At 39.4% G+C, this 25,883-nt stretch overlaps 1 protein-coding gene across 1 annotated transcript in view; it reads left to right on the top strand.

Annotated features, from left to right (window-relative positions):
- Fmn2 (formin 2) overlaps positions 1-25,883 on the top strand; it is a 298,401-nt gene that overhangs the window by 84,043 nt on the left and 188,475 nt on the right. The window contains exon 6 of the mRNA XM_041643559.1: positions 184-328. Within this exon, the coding sequence (XP_041499493.1) occupies positions 184-328 (145 nt within the window). The remainder of the gene's footprint in view (positions 1-183; positions 329-25,883) is intronic.

Here is a 25,883-nt window from a genome sequence, read left to right as displayed (position 1 = left end):
AATCATCCCTGGAGAAATGCCTTATTCATAAATGACATAACTTTTTCATTCATTTGGTAAAAAATTTCTTCCTTATCTTCCTTTTGCTTTCTCTCCCCATTTGTTTTCTTAATCCTCTTTGTTTTGGTTCATCATTATATAGGACTTGGGTAGCTCTTTTATTATTCTTTTGCTTAATTTTAGAGACTCCAGTCCTTCACTTATTTGGGAGAAAATTGAAGAGCCTTCCATAGATTGTCATGAATTTGAAGAATTATTTTCTAAAACTGCGGTTAAGGAAAGAAAGAAACCCATTTCTGATACAATCTCAAAGACAAAGGCAAAACAAGTGAGTATCCCTGTACTTTCAAACTGGAGGGGCCCTCTTCTAAACTCTGAATTTTCGTTAGCAGCCAAGTTTTGAAGTGGTTTATGGACTGGGTGTGTCTCCTTGGACCCTTCTACAGATAGCAAGGAAGGGATGGGATTTTAGAATGTGTTGTTAAGTAAAATTCATTTAGGAAGAAGCGCTAAAACTGTCCAGAAAGAGTACCCTGATTATTTTATTCACGGGCACCTATTTCCAGAACCTTCACCATTGCTTCTTTGTTGGCGATATTTTTTCTTGATTTAAGTTCACCCAGGTATTAATATGCATGGAAAGAGGCAAACAAGGAATAAGTCTAGCTCTTGGCATTATAGGTTAAGTAGATGCATTTAAAACCCAGTTACACCATACTTGAAATATAGAAGAAAATCGTGTCCCCTTCAAACATTTCTATCTCATGGTAGCTCCTGTAGTCTAACTTGTGACATGAATCAGAAGAAGTAAACAGGGATCTGAAGAAACGCATCTGAACATTTTGAATGGGTAGACCCCACTGGTCTTGCTCAGCAAATGATGCTCTGAACTTAGTCTCCAGGATGTCATTTATCAAGATATGGGAAAACTCCATGATAGTGAGCTGTAGATATTTGCTATTGGTGCCAATCGTTCCCCATGGAATAGGGGAAAAATCTAATTTGGTAACTTTGCAGTGGCATGGGAAAAGAGACTAGGGAGTAGGTCAGCCTCAGTGGGAAGGCCAATGTCCCGGTGTTCTTCTGGCCCAGTTCCAATATCAGTGACAGCCAAGGGTCAACCTTGTCTTTCTGCATCTGACAGAGAAGTTGCAGCCAAGTGTATGGCACTGCATTACTTCTATGATATTTTAGAGCAGACAGCACTTGCACATTGGACACTGCCGAAAGAACGGGACAGCCAAACTCCTGGAATCCAGCTGACTGAGTGGCCAGGCTAACCCTAGCCATTCTGTAAGGATGCAAATCTAGACAATATGTTGAATGTTTACTGAAATTTTCGGGACTATTTATTGTCTTCTAGAAGCTTCTGGTAGCCGTAGGTCAATCTCTAGTAAATAAGACACAACATAAATATTTACCAAATGTCAAAAAGAATTTATTAAATTAACAGATTAGCTGATTGAGGGAGAAAGGCTTATAAATATCCCTAGATATTCTTAAACAGAGACTAAACCACAAGAAATGTATTTGTCACAATAATCAGTCCAAGACTATTACTACAACTAGGGTAAAGGAAGGATCCCCATTTTCTCAGATATGCATTTTTTCTTTTTTTATTGTTTTTATTGAGCTATATATTTTTCTTTGATCCCCTCCCTTTCTCCCCCTTCCTAGTCTGCCTTCTCCCATGATCCCCACACTCTCAATATACTAAGGAGATCTTGTCTTTTCCTACTGCCCATGCAGATTAGATCCATGTATGTCTCTTTTATCAGATATATATTTTTAAAGACTCTTCCCACATTTGTATAGAACATTATGAGGCTAGGTCATCTTATCTATTCTCATGGACTATGCCAAAGATGGAAAGTGGTCCATGCAAAATTGGAGCAGAGAAGGCAGAATATGGAAGAGAGCTGGGTAGTCAAAAAGGTGCTTGACTATAACATGGGAAATCTTTTGCAGAGACTAGATACTCAGCTAAATGAATCAATCCCTCTGAATCTCCCAATACCTGAAGCTTCCTTAAACGGATTTGGATAAGAAAGACAGCTCATGTGTTGTTGGGCATTGTAGAACTTCTGTGTTTTATATAATATTCCATTTCTGGCTTACTGAATTATGATTTATGTAGCATCAAAGCTTCAAACTAAAATCGTTGGCATGAGATGGCCTCTTTGCATGTAAACACTACACCTGTGTTGAGTACCACTCCAACAGAATTACCTCACTCTATCACCAAGACATTTTGTAAACCTTAGGGAAGGAGCTTTGCTGGTATCCTAATTCACATGCTCTGTGAGTGGCCTTACTGTTGATCTTCAGGTTCAGACATTATGAAAGCGTCTCCCCATCCTGACCCCCTCATAAACTTTGCAATGCCAGTTTGGCCTGAAATTAGAACTGAAATCAAATTTATTTTTAAAAAGATTAAAAATTAGTTTTGTTTTGTGTGTAAGGGTGCTGGGTGGGAGGGAATCTGCTCCAAAGTGATATATTATAGAGAAAAAAACTATACTAGTTTTATTTAGTATGAATGCCTTTGGAAGAAAACTGTCTCCATCCCATTTCCTTGAGAAATTTTGAATTATGTTTAAAGAAAGTATATTCTCAGGGTGTGTGCGCAGAGACATTCTCTTTTATGGGCAATGTTTTCTAGTGGTATGTGAAGACATTTTCTGTCTCGTGATTCATTCCCAGTAAAATTAATAGCTTTTAATACCAAGGCCTACATTTATGGAGGTATTTCAAGAAATAATTCTTATATACAATGGAAAGTAGAAGTTCTGCTTTTCTTTAAATATTTAAAAATCACAAAATGATTTTCCAGGGACCTGTCTTCTTGCAATGAAGGTTTTGTTGAAAAGAACAAGTGTTTAACAGAGTCCCTGGGATGTTTCCATTGTCATTGTGGGGACATTACTTGTGTGATGATAGTAAGAGGCTCTCTGCTGGAAGCACTGCCCTTTGGCATTGCGAAAGAGAGTGATTCTGCAGATGTCAAGTCAAACAGTGATTCTTAGGTTGCATTTCTACATCGTCTTTGCAAAAAAAATAAAGAATAAAACAAACCAAAACCCTTAAACACAGCATTTGGTATTTCACTCACGAGACACATATTCATCTTTATTCTGGCTATGTTCTTTACTTCTCTTTATTTTGAAGTAATGCGCATCAGGAAGTTGACTGAGAAGGTGAAAGGAGTCGATCAGATGATAGCCTGACAGAATTGCTGATAAACAAATGAGTGCAATGTGACATCAAAACTGTACACGAATCTAATTCCAAATAATCACAGCCTTATCGTCTATGAAATAGAAGCGAAACTAGAAACAACTCGTCTGGTGCCTGTGTTTGAGCATCTTAGACTCTGGCCCAATTTTAAAGACTGTTTCAGAGCCAGAGAATGTTTAGCCTTCCCTCTTCCCCACTGTGAGAGTGGCCAGTGATGTATGCCTTCAACAGATTGCATCTAATCGTGCTCAGGAGGAGTGGAAGCTAAATGCTGCCCACAGTGTAAATGTGCACATGGGGGGAACCCGTGGATTAGAAGAAGCTGTGTGATTTCCTACATATTTGGCTGATACCTGTATACATACTTATTTTGCTAAATCTTATCATGGATTTCTCTTTATCAGATTAAATGTTCTTCCCAAATAGTTAAGGAGAAAAACTATTTATGAAGGTTAAATACATCCTGGGTTTCAGCCTTTGGACATGTTAGAAAAATGGAAAAGTCTCGATTTGTTAAAGTTCACATTTAGTACAATTGTGATAAGGGATTGGATAATTGGTCTTCAATATTGTCTTGCCATTGTACATTAGCACTTAAACTCTGAAACTTCCATGTTAGAAACACTCAGCAATGATGGACAAAAAAGTACCTACCTCCCATCACCTAAGACCTAGGTGACCTCTAAGTGACTCTAGAGACCTCTGAGTGATGCTGTCCAAAATGGCAATGCCTTTAAAATATTGCTTCCTGCTGTGCTGAGGAGTTTGGCAGATGTGTGGCCTTGTTTTCAAACTGAAAGTATAAAAGGGTGTCTCGTTTATCTTTGAGTCTTAGTAAGCATCATCTATAGATTTTCAAATCACGTTTCACTGTAATTGGTGATTGATAAGTTCCAGTGCTTCAAGGGTTGCAGTTCAATGATCACCTGCGTATTAGCAGGTTGGTGTTTTTCACTGCATTTGCCTTAAAGACTGAAAACCTAAAATAGTTTTGGAAACACCAAATATCCTTAAGATTTGCTTTGGAGACCCATAATAAATACTTGGTACCTAGTGACTTTTGAGATTTATTTTTCTTTATGTGTATGTGTGTGGTTGTGTAGTATATGTGGTGTGTGTGTGTGTGTGTGTGTGTGTGTGTGTGTGTGTGTGTGTGTGTAGTATTCATGGAGGCCAGAAGAAGGTGTCAGATACCTTGGAGCAATTGTGAGCTACCCAGAAAGGGTGCCGAGAACTGATCTCAGGCCCTTCACAGAAGGAGCAAGCACTCTTAACTGCTGAGCCATTTCTCCAGCCTGTGGTACTTTATAACTTTTAACATGTGTCTTTAATATAATACATTCCAGCTGCAGGCCTTAGAATGTATTTACATAGGAAACCACATCAAAACACAAAGCTATAATTAGACAAGCGTAGGTTTTGTGGAATCTGGATTTGTTTTACATGTTGAAAGATTTATTATTTTTTTGAATATGCTGTTCCTATAACTGTGTGTACAGCATACCCAATCAATTCAATGAATTAAACAATAATAGCCTCTAGTTTTTGTTTTCGTTAGGCCAAAAATGTTTATATACTCCTAAGCAAATGTCTAAAATGAAAAACCAGCAGTGTAATAAAAAGAGAGTACAATTAGCTAATGATCCTTAACCTTGCTACATTTTACATTGGATAAATTATCTTTGATAAAGTGCACCTTGCTTGTATAACCTTTAATCATGCACATGGGCAACTCTTTTGGATTTATAACTGTAATATACTGTGATGGTATTACTATTATGGCAGACAAGATGAATAACTAAAGGGCACTGGATTTTTAATGGTTAATATATCTGTTTATACTTATGGAGCAGCTGTAAGAATTGAAAGAGTGCAGAATAGAACATCAGTGCTATGCTTTGGGGCCAGGTGATGAGAAATTTCTTTTTCACCACCAGTTTAGAGCAGAATAACTGTTGTACAAAGCCCTAGTAAACATGGGTAGGGTCTGCGGAGGCTCCATGGTGAACCTTGATGATAGCAATGACAGTACAACTTTTACAATTGCATCTTCTTTCCCCTTGGACCCGAAAGCAGCAGAGTCTCTCCATTTTAGTAGGAAGTATAGCGGAAAAAAGAAACCAAGTATACCAGAGAGGTTGAATGTGGTGGCTTACCTCTATGATCCCAATACTTGGAGACAGGCGCTGAGGCACCTGGAGTTTAAGGGCAGCCTTAAACTTTAGTTTACGTAGCAAGTTTGAGGGCAGCCTGGGCCGTAGGAGGCACTGTCTTGGAAATAACAAATAATGCATGAAACAGTTAAGCCCCTCGAAATGCTAGAGAGGGCACAGAGGTTTCTAGAGACAGTTCCTAAGTAGTTCAAGTCCCTACCCTGAGTCTTTCAGGTTATGTGGTGTATACTGAAGCTGGTAAGCACTGTGGGTAGTCAGAAGTTGAACAGAGTATATGTCTAACTGAAATAAGGGCTGCATAGATGAGGTATAACCTGAAGAGGGCCTTGAAGAACTGATTTAGTTTAGATAAGCAAAGAGGATTAAGGAATGGCTTTTGCAAATTGAACAGGGACTAAAGACTTAGTTGAAGCTCATTTTATGGGTGGGGGGAGAAGGAAGGGCAGAAGGGGAGGAGAAGGAGGAAAAGGGATGGGGAGGAGAACTTGAGGAAACTGGAGAGTCATGGGGGAAGGAGAGAGAGGGAGAGCAAGGAACGAGATATCTTTATTGAGGGAGCCATTATGGGGGTAGCAAGAAACATGGCACTAGAGAAATTTCCAGGAATCCACAAGGATGATCCCAGCTAAGAAGCAGTAGTGGACAGGGTGCCTGAACTGGCCTTGCCCTGTAGTCAGATTGATGACTATCTTTAATGTCATCACAGAACCTTCATCCAGAAACTGATAAAAGCAGATGCAGAGGTTCACAGTGGAGCACTGGACTGACTTCCAAAGTCCAGTCAAAGAGAGGGAGGAGCGATAATATTTGTTTATTTTTAAAGATTTATTTATTTATTTATTATGTATAATATTCTGCCTGCATGTATATCTGCATGCCAGAAGACAACATGAAATTTCATTACAGACAGTTGTTATTCACCATGGGAGTGCTGGGAATTGAACTCAGAACTTCTAGAAGAGTAGCCAGTGCTCCCAATCTCTGAGCCATCACTCCGGTCCCTTGAAAATCATTTTAAAATACAGTACATCAATCAACTCTGAAGCAGGTCCCTCCTGTGTTCTGCTGCTGAGACTTTTAGGGAGATGAATATAGGCCATGCTGACGCACTTCCCCTAGCCCCACAAACTTCCTGCTCATCACTTTCATGTTCAGGATTGTCTTTTTAGATGGGAGTGTGGGGACTGAATTTTGAGAACTTGGACCTGGAGTTCGCATTAGTGCCAAGTTAGAATATCAGAGTACCTTTCTTTACCATGGAGAACAATGGGATTTTGAACAATTGCAGAGAAATTGAGGACTTTATTTCCTCTTTGACTCATTTAATCAGTTTTGATGGTCCCTACCTTTTGCCTGTGAGAAAGGATGCGGATAACAATGGGCAGATTGTTATAAACTCTAAATTATTTTGATGTAAATTAAAAAAATGATTGAGTATCTGCAACAATTTAAAGATACAACTCTATTTTAAAACACTTACTGTTAGGGTTTTTCAACACACCCACCTTATCTTTAAGCCCTGGCATTCTGTCTTTTACCTGGTCTACTAAACTGGTGACATTTACTACTGGGTTTTGGGGGGTTTTGTTGTTTTGTTTGAGTTTTTCATTTTCAAAATTTGATTTGATTTTTTTTATAGTACTCCTTTTTAATGGATTATTTTTTCATATTCCAAATTGCCTTCTTTCTTATTAAGCAGCTTGTATTTTCTTTTAATTAATCCAGTTTATTCATGTCCTCTTTGATTTCATTGAGCACTGTTACAATCTTTTTGAATTCTTTGTCTATGATTTTACTTATATCATTCTTACTAAATCCATTACTATGAGTTTATTTACTTCTGGAAGACCATGCTTCACTGATAATCATGTTTCTGAGACTTGCTCATTAGTTGATATTTTTCAGGCATCCGTATTGTTTCCTTTAAATTTTATAGTGTCCAAGAGGAACTAAGTTTTGACAAAGATGAAGTATAGCTTCTTCCCAGTAGACTATGGATGTCACTCAGTAGCTTGACATATCCTGAATATGTCATACTCAACCCAGGGGCTTAGCAATGGCCGGCACCACTCTCAGGGTAGAAGACTAACCATAGATTATTATGGAAGAAGCAGCCACACATGATGAGTAAGGCCAGTACAAAGACAGAATATTAGCCACTGCAAAACAAACACCCCTTGACTCTATTAACTTCAAAGCAGAATAAGAATAAAGACAGTGCACTGTAGAATACAACTTACCTTAGGTAGATGTGGAAAGCAAGCAAGCAGAGTAAACTAGCAAATAGTACCAAAGCAACAGAAAAAAGGAAGGAGACCTAGTTAAACACGGCAGAGAACAACAAAGGAAAGAAAATGCTGACAACCTAGCACAGTGAAAAAATTATATTACATGGTATAAGATAATAAAGGAAAGAAGAGCAAGGTGGAGTGAAGGACATCAATTTGAAGACCGTAATGGAGTGAAATGGAGGAAGGGAGAGAGAAAATGGGGAAGGAGGAAAATGGGAAGGTTAAAAAACAAACAAAACTACTAAATTCTGGGTAAGAAGTTTATGTCTACAGTGCCCACATTTGAGAGGCTTTGAACTGGGTATCAGGAGTCTCAGATGGCCTATGGCCTGTGCTAGGGCTAGGAGAGAAGAAGGGGGACAGGGAGAAAGAGAGAACCAAGGGTCCTGGGTGGGGAATAGCGGAATCAGGACCAAAAAGCTAGAAGTGAAATAAGAGAAGAAGAAAAGCTAACATGGGTTAAATAGCATAAACAAAACATGGAAAAACGAAACATGATGGCCCCATCACCCAGGGGTGTCATTCCCTGGTGAGGGTAGATATCTGAGTTTTTGAGTAGTCTCCTTGTGGTGAAATGGAACCTTTGTGTTACTTGGCCTCCTCTGCTGATTTTTGTTTTGTCTACAGCAACAAGGCTGTGTGGTTTTGAGTCTAGGTCAAAGCTTCATTGCCTTCTTGACTAACTCTTGACCACTCTCTTCTTGTCTGAGATATTTTCTTTTTAATGTGTCCCTAGATACATAGGTTTATAAAGTACATATACAAATCTAGCATTTACTGATAATACTGATAATAAATAATAAAGTTTATTGAAGCAATATTTGATCTATGCCAATTTTTACCACTAAGCAATAAAGTAAATTGGTATACTAATGAGATGATGATCTTTGTTTATTTTATAGAAAGGATTAAATTCTGGTTAAATATTTAATACAGCAAGAACATCTTCAATCTTTTTTAGAACTGACTAGTATTTGCTTTTATAATCAGTGTTGAGAGTGCTGCTTTATATAGTATAAAATGAAAGGAGGTTACTTAGGGCCATTTCAAAAATTGTTAGAACTCCTATCTTAGCCTTGAGCCAAAGCTTCTGGAATGATTTTTTATGAAACGCATCAGCAATTCAAATAGCAACTTAAATGTTAAATGTTTTAACATAATTCAGTCTAAAAATACATTAATTTCATACACTCTTGCTAAAGAATGGTAGTAGAAAATGTGTTTCATGGTGAAACATCATTTTGGATACAAGAAAAAAAGTCACATGCTTTGTAAAAATAAAGTAGTCTCAAATCTGACCTGAGGCAGCATCGTCAGCACTGTCTGTTAAAGTGCATGTGTGCTCAGAACTGAGGCTGCAGCAATGTCACCTTACTCAGCATGGGCACCCACTGCCTGCTGCCACCACCTCAGGTTCATCTTATCATTGGTTTTTCATTCACTTTTGATCAGCACACATTCAGACGTCTTCTATGGTTGTTAGTTCTTTTTTCTTTTTAAGAACTTCTTGACAGTTTTAGACATGTGTATAAATTTTACTATACCTCCCCAGTTCACTTCCTCTGGTTTCTTTCCTCTTGTCTCCACCCCTCCTCTCTCCTTCCTTTCCTCCTATCCTCATCCTCCATTGGCCTGTCTCATCCCTACTCCTCACAATGAAACCCTTCTCCCTAACTCTTCTTTCTTTCATGTCTTTTATGCGTGTGACCCACTGTGTTTAAATAGGATTAGCCAACTGTGCATGGGTGGGTTATTATTGTTTTCTGCAGCCCTGATATGAGGTTGTGACTGATAGTTTGAGAAGCCAGGGTTGGTGTGTCTCTAGTGACTGGGAAAAGCTACTGTTAATCTTCCGTGCTATGGGCACTAGTGTTTGGCTCCTTTGAGGTCTGAACATATGGTAGGCTGCCTTGTTCCCACACATCTGTCCTAAGTGCATTCACTCATTCCCTTGCCTCTGCTCATGCCTTCTCTGCAAGTTGATTATCACGCTTGGCTTCAGGAGGAGGAAGTGAGCCTCATCCTAGCCTATAGCTTGGGAAAGAGTCCTGCTACTTGGAGCTCTCCGCGGTTCTGACTCAGTTTTTCTGCTCTAACCTAAGACTTGCTCTCCCTGGATACTTCCCTGGGTTTCTCAGAGCACACCATGCATGGTGAAATCCTGGGACCCAAAGCCATCCAGCTGGCTCCTGGCTTGGTGGAATCTTCCCAAAATGCTTTCAAGTCACTGCTCTGGTCCAGTGTCCAGGAGGGGGGATTTTCTTCTTTTTTTTTATTATTACAAATTTTCACCTCTTCCCCTCCTCCCATTTCCCCCCTCCCCCATCCTCCCTCCCCCTTTCTCTCCAGTCCAAAGAGCAGTCAGGGTTCCCTGCCCTGTGGTAAGACCAAGGACCTCCCCCCTCCATCCAGGTCTAGGAAGGTCCAACAAACTAGGTTCCGACAAAGCCAGTACATGGAATAGAATCGAAACCCAGTGCCATTGTCCGTGGCTTCTCAGTCAGCCCTCATTGTCAGCCACGTTCAAAGAGTCCGGTTTGATCACATGCTCCATCAGTCCCAGTCCAGCTGGCCTTGGTGAGTTCCCATTAGATCAGCTCCACCATCAGTCCTGACTTCCTTGCTCATGTTCTCTGTCCTTCTGCTCCTCATTTGGACCTTGGGAGCTCAGAAGGAGAGGTGATTTTCCCAGTGAGATTGAGGTATATAGATACTAGGACCCTTGCCTAGTTTGACTGCCCATCTGCTCAGTGATGGGGTCCAGTATGGTTTGCCCTGGCTGTCTTCTGTTTGATTCTGTGGTGGTTCCCCTTCCCATCACTGGCATGCAGCTTTTGTTCCTCATTAGTTGTGCCATGCCATGTCTCTAATTCTTTTTCTCTCACTCTCTCTGATGTCTGAATTTTCTAGCATTGATAGAGCAGCATGTATTTTCTTTTGCTCATTCTTCTGATTAGGATAAGCATTTCCCATGTGGACTCTCAGTCTGTTCTGCCTTCAAAAATTGGCTTGCCCTCTTTTCTTTCTTTTCTATTTTTCCTTCCCTGATTCCCCCACTCTCTTCTCATCTGACTCTTTTTCTGTTATTTTTCTACTGAAATTTAGTGACTTGAGTTGTTCCCCACTTTGGAGGATAGCTGCTTTTTGTATTCCTGAAGATTCTAATAGTCTCTGCATGAGTGCTGGTCAGCAACATCAGCCTCTTCCTTTGACCTGTGTAGCTTATGCAAATTGAACAAACATACATGGCTCATTTACACTGTTGAACCTAAATTTTAGTGGACTAATTAAAACTTCTGATTGTGGCAATTCAGTTCCTTTGCAGCAGTAGACTATTTTCCTTTGTTCGTGACTCTCAGCCATTCCTTCCCCCATCTCCTCTTCAATCTGTTGTTTTCTCTCTTGTCTCCCCACTTCAGTTTCTCCATTCTTTTTTCCCTTTCTGCCTCCCTTTTTCTTCTCCATCTTTTCCTCCCTGCTATATGAAATGATAAATGGTCTGGTGCTTCTGTGGAAGCCAGGGTCCCTTGCCCTTTATTTACACACACCACTTTCTCGGTAACCCTTTTCTGCACCTTCGTAGATGATTCAGACTCAACTGCTTCTTTCTAGTTATAGTACGAAGGTATTCTTTATACACATTTAAAATAGAAGAGGAAGAAGTTGAAGAAAAAAGACTTAGCCTGGCAGTTGTGTTGAATCATTCATCAGGAAATAAAATGCAGATTTTAACTGGAGTAAGAAAGTGTATGGAAAATAGTACACTTTCAGTATGTCATTTTAATGGATTCCCAGCAGAAGGTTCACTACCCAGAATTCGTGCTAAGTGGAAGCACAAGTGGAATGAATGGAATTGAAGGGAGAACAGGAAAGAATTGAAGTCATCCAGGCCTCTGCAGAATATTCAGGGGTTTTTTTTCTCCTCATTTTTTTCCAAGATAGCCATCAACTCATTGTCTTGGGATGTATTCATATGGAAATGAAGGCAAGGTTTCCCCTAATTGATCAATATGACTATATGTATACTTCCCTATTGTTCTTAGAGCTGGCATAATTTTCCATATGTCATTAAGTTTTCTGCAAACCAGAAGGAGGTAACAACTCTTGGTGGCATCTTCCCCCTCCTCAAATCGGGACAGACTTTCTCTTGAGACTTAACGCTACGTTGCCATCTTTCCCCCTCGCAAGGCTTTTTACTGATGTCTGTGTAGTTAAGCCTAGCAATGTATAGGTAATCCATCTCACTCTTCTCGTGACTGGGACAGAATCTCTCCTACTGCTTTTCTCTTGCTAGTAACAGCCAGCATGTTTCTCAGACCACACTGGATGCCAGAATTTCAGGTTAGAGTCACCTGGAGCTGGTGTCCCTTACATGATCAGCCAAAAGGAAAAATAGCTTCGATTGTCAGGGGCCTATGTAAACACTGGCTTTGAGTGAGGCCCTAGTCTTTGAACTGGCAGAGAAAGGAAGAGTGGCTTGTTTTAAAAGTTGTGTTATGGTATTCTGGACATGAAAGACCAGCTGCTGGGTTTGTTGTTGTTGCTTATATGTTTCAGAGGATTTTGTTTTGTTTTAAGTAAAAATTTTTCTATTTCAGTAATGCCAGCTTCTTCAAGCTGCCACACACAAAGAAGGTACACATGGAAGGTTGTATGTAGCCAACCAGACAATAAGACTGACTCCCTCGATTGTTTCCTTTAATCTCATATTGAATCTCCAAAAAGAATACAATACTGTTACATAGGAAATCAAAACAATTTTTTGCTTTTTAAAACAGAATTATATTTTTCTAAGTTTCTGTTAAATGTGAATGAAACTTGGGTCTATTTTAAAATATGATCATTATAGAATGTGAAGACAATAATCAAATGGTGGATGCTTTGGTTTAGAGTATTTGGTGATATAATGTGAAAAAAGAAGGAAACAAAGGCTAGGGTCAAGAGGTTAGAGGGAATTATATGATTGGCTACTTAAGAGGGAACATGGTCTCTACATAGAGACTTTAAGGCACAGGAGCTCAGGACGCTGGAAAGTCTCAACCAGGCTCCTGATGGTCTTGAAATCATTGACGTAATGGGCATAAGTGATCGTCAACTTTGAGTTCGTTCCGTGGTGTTGGTATTTTGAAATTTAAGCTTGATTTTAGTGGCAGATTGTCCACCTAAACAGAGTTAAATCATGTACGTGAAGCAATCTTCTTTGTTATATGATTGAGTGAAAGTTTCCATGGACCAGAAAATGTGATGGGGAGTGAGTCCTCCTGGGCCTCTATCTGGTCTTTATCATTTTTCCAAGTTTGGTTCTATTCTAGAAAACTCCCCTGTTTGAAGCATTCTGAGGTATTCTGAGCTCAAGTCTCTTCATCACTGTTTGCTCCGTGGACCCTTGTTGAATAGGACTTCAACTTTGCAGGGATTAGTTTTTATTATGTTCTCCTATTATGGTGCATAGCTGTGTCTTTTGTTTGCTCATTCATCTTTCTTATTTGAAATCACAACACTTGAATTAAAAACCTACTTAAAGTATTATTTTAAATTATGCTCACGAACCTTTTCACCCAAACCAGTATTTCTAAGGGGAATGAGTGTAGCTGTCTTACCTAGGCTTAAAAGTTCTGATTGCTTGAGTATCTTGATTGCTTCTGTTACTGTTTCATATTGAGACATAATTAGCATTTCATGTAGCACAACCTATAGTGCATGGACAATTCTAGAAGGAATAGCTGGTATATGACTCTTTGCAAATAGCAAGGAGTTTGTTTTGTAATATATCCACCTTCTTTCTTGGTCCGTCTTGTTGGCCATTCTTGAGGTTGCTCATCTGGCTTCACAGACACCCTTGTCCTGTCTGAATCACCTGACCATTCCTCCCTCCTCAAAGTCTGCTGTGTTTTTCTCCACTAGACCACCCACAATGGTACTGAGTCTGTCGCTGTGGTCATTATCTTTCCTACTCATCTTGCCCTGCTCTTGATGTTTTGCTCATGTATTTGCTTTCTCCAGTGTATCTTCATCAGCATTATGTTTTCACAGTGTAGCCTGCTTCCCATTCCCAATGCTTTACCGCTTGCTCACACTTTTTATCCACTCCTCAATTTTGTAAGATACCTCATGAACTGACATTATGAGAAACCATTCCTCTAGCTACTCTTTAGCCTCCTTTGTGGGAGCATATCTCTCCCTAAGATTATTTATTATCATCATTGTTTATTATTATTATGATTTATAACAGAAGTCACTTGATAGGAGTGACATTACTAGCATGACACATGCTAAGGTTCAGAGTAAAGGTGATATTTGAAAAAAGTCCTCGAAACAGTTTTACCATAAGCAGGATTAACTCTCACTACTAATTAGAGAGACAGCCAGACCAATGTTTCCTTCCTTTTTATATTCTTATTAAAAAAAAACAACAACAAAAAACCCCCCCAAAAAACAGAAGCCAGGTGGTGGTGGCGAACGCCTTTAATCCCAGCACTTTCAAGGCAGAGGCAGGCAGTTCTCTGTGAGTTTGAGACCAGCCTGGTCTACAGAATGAGTTCCAGGACAGCTAGAACTGTTATATAGAGAAACCCTGTTTTGGAAAACAACACAAAATGGTATATATATATATATATATATACATATATGTAGGTAGATAGATAGATAGATAGATAGATAGATAGATAGATAGATAGATGAAAAATAAAATAAAAAGAAAAGCAAGAGGCAGATCTCGGACACTATACATTAACCTTACCTTGGACTCTGTCAGTGTTCTCTTTGGAAAGGGATTCTGTCCTAACTGTTGGTGATACCCACTGGAGACTACAGCCTATATATTTCAGAGCTACTTTACAATCTGGGGCACACCTTTCATCTGGAGAAAGGGATATGAGTAGAATTATTACATGCCCTGAGTTTTTTTTTTTTATCACCCAAGTTCTTTGGCTAATAATCTTTTTAAACTCAACTTCGTTCCCTTTTTCCATTCTAATCAGGGTTCCCTTTGGCACAGGGCATCAGGTATTTTGTGTAGGGAAGAAGAAAAACAGAAAAAAAAATGGCAGAAGAAATCAAACCAACTATTGAAATTTTTGCATTAACAACCTCCTCAGGTGATTCTGACCCCCCTACCCTCGCCATGATTCTTCCCTTCTTCCCGATGACCTCTGAAATGAGGAGAAAAGGGGGGCCAAGGAAATGGGCCACACTGGGCAGAACTTCAGTTGGAGAAGATATCAAGGGGGTAGAGATCTTCCAGAAAAGGGGAAATCCATTGTAGAAGAAAGGGAAGCGGGCTCTGGAAGGGTGAGTGCCCCCAGCCTTGTCTGTGCAGGTGCTGGTTTGCATCCCTTTAAGCCCAAATCCACTTTCAGCTGCATGTCTTTTTTTTTTTTTTTCTGTCACAAAGAGATAATTGTCCTGCTTGTGATAACTGTTCTGCTCAACAATAGTCATGTGGTGTCTGCTTTACATGATGCATAAGATGCTTTTGTAGTCACTGGAATATAAAATATGTGTGTGTCAACATTCCCACTGATTAGTTACAGTTAGGAGAGCACATCCAATGTGATGAGGACAGGTTCCTTGCCCTTTACTGTCTCTCTGGGGACAGGGAGGATTATCCTGTCCCCAAGCTCATTGTTTATTTCTTCAGTTTTGGTGTTAGCCATTCAGAGACACAGACTTAAGTTCTTTTCTTCCCTACTTCTGCTTTAGACTAGATTTTGGATTGTTCAAAAGCAGAAAATAATGGAAGTGGAGGAAAGGTTAGGGGGTGATTCAGTCATGAAAGCCCCTGCCTCAAAAGCACATGGACCTGCACTTCATTCCCAACACCCATATAACAAACTGAGTATGGTAATATGGACTGGTAGCCGTGAGCTGGAAACACGTAGACAGGCAGATCTAGGGTAGACTGGCCAGCCAGCCTCACATGCTTGGCAAGATGAAGGCAAATGAGAGACCCTGTTGACAAATAAAAAGGATGGACATCTCCTGAAAAACTATACCCATGTTTTCTCTGGCTTCCACACATAGGTTCACTAACATGCATGCATCGCACACACACACACACACACACACACACACACAAACACATACACAGAGAGAGAGAGAGAGAGAGAGAGAGAGAGAGAGAGAGAAAGAGAGAGAGAGAAAGAGCGAAATAAAAGAGAAAAGAAAAAGGAAGAAGTTTGATATAGCGCAATAAATCATAAACAAATATTTGTACCCTCACATACAAGCTAAAGATCGATCAGAGTTATGTCCAGGAAAAAGCAGTGACCAAGGATAAAGTTGAAGTTTCAACAGTGGTCATTCATTTGTCATTTCACAAGGCACCTTCATGTATGTCAACTTTTGTTTTTGTTTTGTATTTTGCATCTATGATTGACTTAAACCTTAGTGTGGCCTTGGTTCGGGAGTATTTTCTTCCTCTTGCTGGCTACTTTTGGGCTAAGTGTCCATGGAAATGTGTGTCCATGGCTCTAACGAGTCCTCTATGGTGTTTGCTACCAGTACCTGAGGACAAAAAGGAATATATATATATATATATATATATATATATATATATTGACCTATTAGCTCAGGATTCTCTTTTTTTTCTTTTTTATTGAAAAAAAAATTCTGCTTCCTCCCAGCCTCCCATTTCCCTCCCCCTCCTCCCCCTTCTCTCCCCCTCCTCCCACTCCTCTCCCACTCATCTCCCCCTCCCCCCACTCCTCTCCCCCTCCCTCTCCAGTCTGAAGAGCAGTCAGGGTTCCCTGCTCTGTTTAAGGTCCAAAGTCCTCCCCTCTCCATCCAGGTCTAGGAAGGTAAGCATCCAAACTAACTAGGCTCCCACAAAGCCAGAACATGAAGTAGGTTCAAAACCCAGTACCATTGTCCTTGGCTTCTCATCAGCCCTCATTGTCCACCATGTTCAGAGAGTCCAGTTTTATCCCATGCTTTTTCAGTCCCAGTCCAGCTGGCCTTGGTGAGCTCCCAATAGATCAGCCCCACTGTCTCAGTGGGTGGGTGCACCGGAATGAGCTCCCAAGGTCCGAATGAGGAGCAGAAGGAGGGAGAACATGAGCAAGGAAGTCTATCTCTTATCTTAAGAAATAAAACAAAGGAGTTGAAAGATGGCTAACAATTGTGTCTTCATAAAGATTTGGGTCCTGTATGACTTTGTTGACTGTTCATCAGTGAATACCTAGCAAGTGTAATCAGAGCAACTGTTACTGATTAAAAAATGGTATGTGTTTAAAAAATAGCAGCTAATAAATATATAAGATAATAGATTTTGTTATATTTTTATACATTTCATAAAGAGAAACATAGAAAATGAACAGAAAAATGAGAAAAGGGAGATAAGAAGAGATAAGTGACCCAAAGACTCAACTAATAATGAGAAGAAGACAACACAACAGAGGCTTCCGATGCTGGAAGATTTGAGGCCAGCCTGCTCTACAAAGTGAGTTCCAGGACAGCCAGGACCGTTACACAGAGAAACCCTGTCTTGATTAAAAAAGAAAAAATATGAGAAAGATAAAAATATAAGATAAGGCTGATTAATTAAAAAGAGCAAAGAGATAAGATAGAGAGGAGTGGGAGGTAAGGATTGAAACTTCCAATTTGAGAGTGGGGTGTGGTGTTCATACAATCATAGTACTTGGAACACTGAGGTGAGATCCAAAGCCAGAGCCCTGCCTGGACCTCTTTATGAGTTGGGAAAATAAATCAAAACTAAACTAGAACAGAATGAGAAAAAAAACAAAGAAATTAGATGTGAATAAGAGAAGACAGAAGAGGAAGTCATGAAGGAAAAGGAGGGCTACGAGTGTAGCTTGGTGCAGTGCTTGCTAGTCCTGTGCATGCCCTTGGTTTAAACCCCCAGAACCACCGAAAACCAAAGCAGGGTTGGGGTGGATGCAATAGAATAGAAATGTATGAATCAGCTAACTATAAAAATGAGATAAGATTTACAATGTAAGGAAGTAACGAGAGAAGTCACACAGCAGTTGGCCAGCCCTCTGAGAGGTAATATACACAGTAGTGGGCTAAGTCTGAATCTATTAGCTTTTCTTTCAGAACTCTCTTCAGTTCAGTCCCTGGTGGGAACCTAGTCTGAACTCTTTGACTTCTTTGGCTTTCAGTTGAGGTGCTTGTCTAGCAGCCAGGGGGTGGGGTTTATAGGCTGAGCCAACACTGATTGCCTCTCTACTGGTCAGGACCCCTTGGGGCAGGCTCCAAGCTTTCTACCAGCTGATCCAAATCTCCAGTGTTTTAGAATGTCTGCTTGTGGGTGGAGAAATGTTGAGGCAGGTGTGCCAGCCCTAAGGTGTCAGGGACTAAAGGTTGGTGGACTTCACCATTCTAGTGTCCCACTTCTCACTTCTTAGCTCCTTTGCATAATCACTCCCCCACCATCTGAATGCCCTGCTATCCTGGAGCTCATAGCTCTCCTTGGTAACTTCCCTAATGGAATATCCCGACCAGCAAGGGACTTAAGTAGGAACAAGCACACATAACCCATCCTTGTGACTTCTGATTCCTACAGTATTCTGAAATCTGACTTCCAACTCCCCAGGTAGCCAAGGATGACCTTGAACTTCTGATTCTCTTACCTCTACCTCCCAAGTGCTGAGATCACAGGTCTACAACAGACAACACATTCTGTCTGTGTGGCTGGGAGTCAGATCTAGGGCTCCGAGTGTAGTAGGCAAGCATGATAATAGCTGAGCTATATCCCTAGCCCCTGAAATTCTGATTCAGTGTCTTCCCCTATTGGCTAGACCTGAGTTCCAAGCCAGGACTCCTTGCATCAATGCGTTAGCACTTGACACTTGCTATATATTCCCGGAGCTAGGATAATGCAAGGACTCTTGATTTCCAGTGCCTCAGAACAAGGTAGGAACCTGGTCAAATAGATTGGGTTTTGTATCCTAAGTCCCAGGAAGAGGAGAGAACTGGCTCGGTGGCAATGTGCTGTGCACGCTCCAGGGCCCACTTCTTGTCAGGTCACACTTCTGCTCAGTGCTGTGGACTGTGCTTCATTTTCCGTACCTTCTTCTGTGTAGCATCTTAAAAGTGGACTATGTAAGCACCCCAGCTGGACTTGTGTCCTGGGATGGAATCACTTAGAGAAGGAGACACATGTCTTCCACTGAAATTTAGTCACGGTGTAGTGACATAAGGAAATTTCATAGGAGCAGGAAGATAACCAAAGATCCCATGTGGCATTAATCTTCCCTGTGCCTGTTGAGTGAGTACTAACCTTGTGCCAAGCACTGAGTTGCGTGCTCCAGTTTTTCAAGGCAAGGAGAAGAACTAAAGAATAAGCCTAGAGTTTGAGAAGTTAGAATTGAGTTGTACATATGACATTCTTGAGTTTGGTTTGAGTTTCTCTGTTGCCCTAAACTTAATGACCCTGAGCTAGGAGGGAGTGGTTTACATAATCCCACATTAGCTTTCTCTTCTCAAGCTTGTGTTCTAAGACTTCTGAATGAATTTTGCAAAGGACTTTGATATGACTCCACTTGTGTTCTATACATTTCTTCCAGAATCTAGGAGTAAAGTAAAATGTATTGCTTAAGCAATTGCAACTCAGAAAGCAACATTACCAGTAGAGCCTTCCAAGGATGCTTGTATACTCAGAGACAAGTCAAAGTCAATATTCACCAAACACTTTTGTGCGGCTATGTATAGTGAGTGTTCTGGAAGTGGGGAAGTGTATTGCTCAAATGAAAATGACCGAGAAGCAAGAACTAAGCTGAAGAAAGCTTATGGGTTAGAATTTATATGATATAGGTACCCACCCAATCTTCACTGAATAATTTATAGACTATTTATATTTATAGACTATATTTATATTTATATTTATAGTCTATATTTATATACATGAAAATATATTAATGTTGTGTATATCCTTATCCCCACTGCTCCAGAGTACTTAGCCAGTGATAATGGATAGAGTCTATAAAATATGACGGATGAATTAGCATCTAACCCTTATCTACATATTTCTGTAGATATAATATTGGAAGCCACTGGAAACATCTCCAAAACATTTGATAAGCTGATGGGTTTCCTAGGTGATTTTGCTACCCTTGTGTCTTAGTTAGGGTTTCTATTGCTGTGAAGAGACACCATGGCCACAGCAACTCTTATAAAGAAAACACATTTAATGGAGTTTACAGTTTCAGATGTTTGGTCTGTTATCATGGTGGATGGCATGCAGGCAGACATTTGCTGGATAAGGAGCTTAGAGTTCTACATCTTGATCCACAGGCAGAAGGGACAACCATGTGTCACACTGAGCATAGTTTGGGCATATACGAGACCTCAAAGCCTGCCACCATAGTGACAAAAATTTCCTCCAACAAGGCCACATCTACTCCAACAAAGCCACACCTCCTAATAGTGCCACTATGAGATGCCAGGATGGGGGCCATTTTCTTTCCAAACTGCCACACCTCGTATCTTTGTTTTTAAGATTTTAAACAATTTTGCCATCACATTGTAAATTGATGCCTTATTTGTTCATTCTACCAAATTAAAAAAAATAGAAATACTTTGGACAATCACTTGGTAGTAAATGATTATGTTAAGTATATATAACCCGTGACATAGTCATAAAGTTGCTTTGCTGATATTTGTCTATTTCTGAAAGAAATGAGTTCATATGGATATACAAATCTGTGTAACAAAATTCTTGTAGCACTATTTATAAAACCTTTAGTATCTATCAGCACTGAGTTGAACAATAATTTGGTGGCTTAGTGAGATGACTTGGTAGTTAAAATTACTTGCTGTTCCTGTTGAGAACATGTTAGGTTCCTAGCACCCACGTGGCAAGTCTAACTGTCTATAAGTCCAATCCCCAGGAGATCTGGTGGCTTCTTTTGCTTTCTATGAGTACCAGGCATGTAGGCAGTACACATACATACACATATATCTGCAGGCAAATATTCATATACATAGAAATAAAAGTACACAAGTATTTTTAAAGGAATAAACTGTGATACAATATGGGATAGTACTCTGCAATAAAATTAAGATTTAAATTTTATAATTGACAATACTGATCTATTTCTTCTATAAAACCTAATATAAACAGTATTTTTTCATTTATATGGAGTTCAAGAATAGGAGAAGGTAATTTGTAACAATAGGAGTCACATTGAAACTTTGGAGAGGAAGCAGTGATGGGAAGGAGGTATTGATGATGATTTAATTGGTACAAGTACTGTTCTACATGGTGATTTGAGATAGATAAACAGACGGTAAATACAAAGATAGCTAAGTTTCAAATAAACTTGAAGAATTTTGATCATTTTTACAATAGTTAACCTTTAATTCCAGTATTTTGAAAACTAAAATTTCTAAACAGTAGACACTTTGCCTATTCTGCTCATTAAATAACAAAATATTGAGCCATTTGAGGCATTGGAACAGTAGAACTGAAGATGTCTTCAGTAATAAAAACAATGAATGACTTGGTTATTGTTGGACACAGATGTGATGGCATTGTTTGATCCAATATGGAATTTAAATAGAATTGTTGAAGGCTGAGTACAGTTTCTGGAAACAACGCCAAAAGAAAGAAAACCTTTGCTTTGTAAAAGCATGGTCACATATTGAAACTTAGATTCCTTAAAAGTGGGCATCATAGATTTGTCCACCAACCAGACGCTGTTTATATCACCTTTACTTCAGACTTCTGGTGAAGGTCTTTGGAAAATCAGTCACTTGCTTAAGTAGTAAGTATATATATCATTTCCAAAAAGAAAAAACAATGAAAAATTAAAAAAAAAGTACTAAATTGGAAACACCTTCCTTCACAGGGTGTGATCCATCTTGACAGGGCTAAAACCATCAGGAAACTGTGAATGAGGCCAGAAAACAAGCCCTGTCCCTCTCAAAGTGTCCAAAAATTAATACCGTGCTAAGGTCTGGAGAGCTTGGGGAAAGCAGAGTGCTCATGACTGCTCCCAGAGTCCTAACATTTATTCAGTAAATGGATGCTAGCTGAGTCATTCATTTTTTTTTTGAACATTTTACTTTTCCTTATTAAAACAAGAAACTAGTCATCAGATTTATCACTGGCTTTTCCTTGTTTGTTATTCATCTGATCACTAGCAAAAGAGGAAACTATTTTCTTTTTAAAAAATCCCTTTTTCTGAAACGGAATAATACCTACAGCAGGATATTCAGTGACTGTTATTGTCTGAGCTTTTGCTTTTGCTAACAAGTTGAAAACAAAACTTTCTCTGTGGTGTTTTCTGTGTCCATATTAATGATATATAACAACGCAGGACACTAAGACTCTGAGGGAGTGAGGCACAGTGTGCCCAATCACGTGGTAGATGTGTCATCAGTATTCTACAGCTTATAGTGGGTCCAGGGCCTTGATGTGACGCTGACATGATGCTGGAGCCAGACCTTCTGGGTTCGGCTCATTGCCTGCCTTGATTCTTAATGGATGTCTGACCCTGATCCTGCCAGAGCTACTGTTAAATGCACAGGTAACAGCACCGGGTCCTTAGGGGTTTTGATGATAAGAATGATTGAGAGAAAGTGCTTTATGTGTAAAATAATACTTTCTCAAAGCACAGTCACTGTAACTAATAGCAAAAGCCTCCCCCAAAGGATCTTGTATTCTTACCATACTAATAGCTTATTTTGTCATTTATAAATATTTAATAACTCCTACTGAGAGAATGCTGAATTCTCCAATGAGGTGATTAAGACATTTAATATATTCACTTACTATTTAATATTTTCACTTAACAGCTATTTTTAAAGAAGTTTATTGTTCTTATGTATGAATATTGCTCCTGCCTACATATTTGTGCACCACATGCATACCTGATGCTACTGGTGGACAGCAGAGGGTATTGTACCCCTTGGAACTAGAGTTACAGACATTTATGAGCTGCTCTGTGAGCGCTGATAAATGAACTTTAGTCTCCTGGAGAAGTAGCCAGTGCTCTTAGTTGATGAGCCATCTCACCCACCCCTAACTCCTTATCCTTATTATTTATACCTTTGAAGTGTTTCCTCTTTAGTGCTAGCCAGCTAATTCAATACCCTGCACGTACAAGGCACGCGCTTGATCACTGAGCACATACTGTCAGGCCCAATAACTAGGTACTTTTAGCCAGGTCATAAAACATTAAGATCTTGTACCCACAATAAGAGTGTTTTCTGATACTTTAATCTTAGCCTAGATTGTTCTCACTGAGTTGGAAAAAACCTGTATAGAAACTTTAAGAAGGACACATTTGTAAAACCAGAGTTTTAGAAGGAATTCTTGAGGGACAAGTGCAGTTCATCAGGCTTGCATGCAATCAGAGAGATGAAGCAGAGTTTTCTAATTACTGGGATATTTGAGCTGGTAAAGGGCCAAATTATATCTTGCATATATTGTGCATGATGAAGCAGACTAGTCTGGCAAAAGGATATAAAAGCGAAGATTGTGTATTGTTTTAAATTGGAGGAGTTTAAACATTTTTGCATGTTCCCTCCATGCTTTAAAAAGTGGAGATGGATGGGGATTTGTGGTAGTTGGTTTTAATTACAAAAGCATTTTATTCTAGAAGCCTGGTGATATTTATTTAAGTTCACCATTACATTTCTATGCTGGTTTTTTTTAATGTAAAGACAAGTTTGAAAATGCAGCCAATTAGAATAAATGTTTTATTAGAATACATATCTCATACTACTTTCCTTCATTAGCTTAAAAATCACTTTGAGCTCTTAGTTTTTTTAATCCGTAGATTTTATTATTTTTTTTTCTTTTTTGCTCGTCAAATGGTTTAGATCATCAAATAGTCTAGTTTGGTCTAAGAAAGAGACTTTCATAAAGAAGAAATTGAATTTGTTATTTTAAACTTACCTGTTTAAAGAAAAGAATAAAAATCCCTAATATATCCCCTTGTTTTTTTTTTTTGATGGAAAAATCCCTAATATATTCCCTTGTTTTTTTTGATGGTGAATTCTTCTGCTGGGTTTGGTGTATGCAGGGTGTTGGGAAAGTGTGCGAACAGGTAGACAAAGGGATTCCGAAGGAGCTGACGGAGTAACTAACCTGATAAGTCATACTTGGCTGAGTAGGACAAATCCTGACCTGCCTCTCACTGTCCTGAGCCTTGCTCACTATCCAGTATTCCATATTAGCTCCTGTAAAACAATACATGCTAGCTATTATTTTGCAGATGTATTTTAAGTATGCTACACGTGACACATGGCATGCTCCGAGGTTGTGTAATTAAATCAAGTTGACTTTATTCAGAACAGGTCTATGACTCAGCTCCTTTTTAATAAGCTTGGCTTAATTAGCCAACTATTGGCTTATTGTCCTGTGCTGTGAACCTGAGGTTCACATACTTAACAAGCTGCTCATCACCGCTAATGCCGGCCTCCTAAGAATCGAATTAAACTAACCTCAAAGGGTTATTGATTGTTCATCATCTCTACTTGAGTGCGTGTTTCTTAGGATCCTAGAGGTCACATGTGCCTCTGAATCATATTTGTAAATTTTGGGGATTTTGTTTTGTTTTATTTGCTGAGACTGGATTTCTCTGGGTAACTTCAGCAATCCCAGAATCTGCTCTATAGCCCTGGCTGGCCTGAAACTCATAGAGATCTGCCTACCTCTGCCTCTCCAGTGCTGGGATTAAGGGTGTGTACCACCACCTTCCAGTGCATTATTTTTTATTGTCTTTTATTTCTCTCTATAACTGAATCTCAGAAGATGGTAAAACATGTTTTTGTTACGAAGAAGCAAAAGAGAACAGGATAGATGAATTTTATTTGGTCAGGAGTCCTCTTATAACTCAGTGGTTCTCAACCTTCCTATTGCTGTGACCCTTTAATATAATTCCTTGTGTTGCAGTGATACCCAAACAGAAAATTATTCTGCTGCTAGTTTATAATTATAATTTTGCTATTATTATAAATTGTAATATAAATATCTGATATGTAACTCCAAAAAGATTGTGGCAAACAGATTTAGAACCACAATTATAGATGCTTGCACGTACTTGAAGTTCTTTCCTTAGTTTGCATAGCTAAGGATATGGAACCCGAGCATGAGGGTTTGAATTATGAACCAAATGAGAGTAAAAGCAGGAATCACAAAGTTGATGCTAACACAAGTCAGAAAATTTAAACTATCCCATTAATGAATAGCATTTAGTGTTTATTGAAATCCAAGGACACAGGTCTCTACACTGAAGTTTTGACACCCAGAATTGGCAGTCTGTGAGAACGTAGAGAAGTTCTTTGTCGCTACTCACCAAACTCTTGCTTCTGAGAGTCTTTCAGTCTTTCAGTTCTGAGGCCTGCTCAGACTCCAAGGCAAGTCAGGTTAAGCCAGATGCCATAGCTTCACCCCTGTGCCCAAAGGCACCTTGGAGACTGAATTAAATACCAGCTATATTATGGTCCTGTTGACCATGTTTTTTAAAAGGATGCCTTCTAGATTGGCTTTAAGGAGAGGTATCAAATATCATGTCACCAAGTGCCCAGCTGTGCCCAATGTGATGTGTTTGGGAAACCATTGCCTCTATTCCATCCCCCATTGTGTGCACCTTTCATTCCGGCAGCCTAGTTTGGCCTTGGAATGCTGCTGTTGCCCTGAGCTGGCCACCTTGCCCTAAGGCCTAATGCTAATCTTAGGAAGAGGCTCCCTGAATAAGATTACATTCCTCTTATGTTGGTTGTGGGGAATGAATTAAAGAAACTCCAATAACCTCAGTCTGCAAAATCCAACTCAAGTATTTTTCCTTTTTCAGGGTAGACAGTTAAGATTAAAGATGTCTATTCTTTTACGAAGTAGTGTGAAATAGCTCAAAGAAGGCTTTTTATTGGTTATTAATTCCCTCTGGGCCAGAAATTGAGAGATCAGTTTGTATTTTCAAAGTAAGAAACCTGAATCCAAATGATAATTGCAGGATGGTCATATCCTGGCTAAATATTCCTTAGGGAAATATTTTAAAGTTCCTAGGAAAGCATGGCCTAGCCAATGTCTGTGTTAGTCTCTCTTTATTGTAGGTGCTTAGTACCCCCAACTTATTATTAACTGTGGCATTCCTCCTGTTGGAATTACTCATATGTTTCTACAGTGTTATGAAGAATAACTGGTAGTTGTTAGATTACTAAATGCAGAGCCAACACACTTGCGATTTGCATGATGTTCTATGCCTTAAGG

Source organism: Microtus oregoni, unplaced genomic scaffold, assembly GCF_018167655.1.
Source record: "Microtus oregoni isolate MIOR12 unplaced genomic scaffold, Mior012 000086F_ref0000336, whole genome shotgun sequence".
NCBI classification, from domain to species: Eukaryota; Metazoa; Chordata; class Mammalia; order Rodentia; family Cricetidae; genus Microtus; species Microtus oregoni.
Note: the sequence above shows the minus strand (reverse complement) of the source record. Positions and strands in the feature narration are given on the sequence as shown.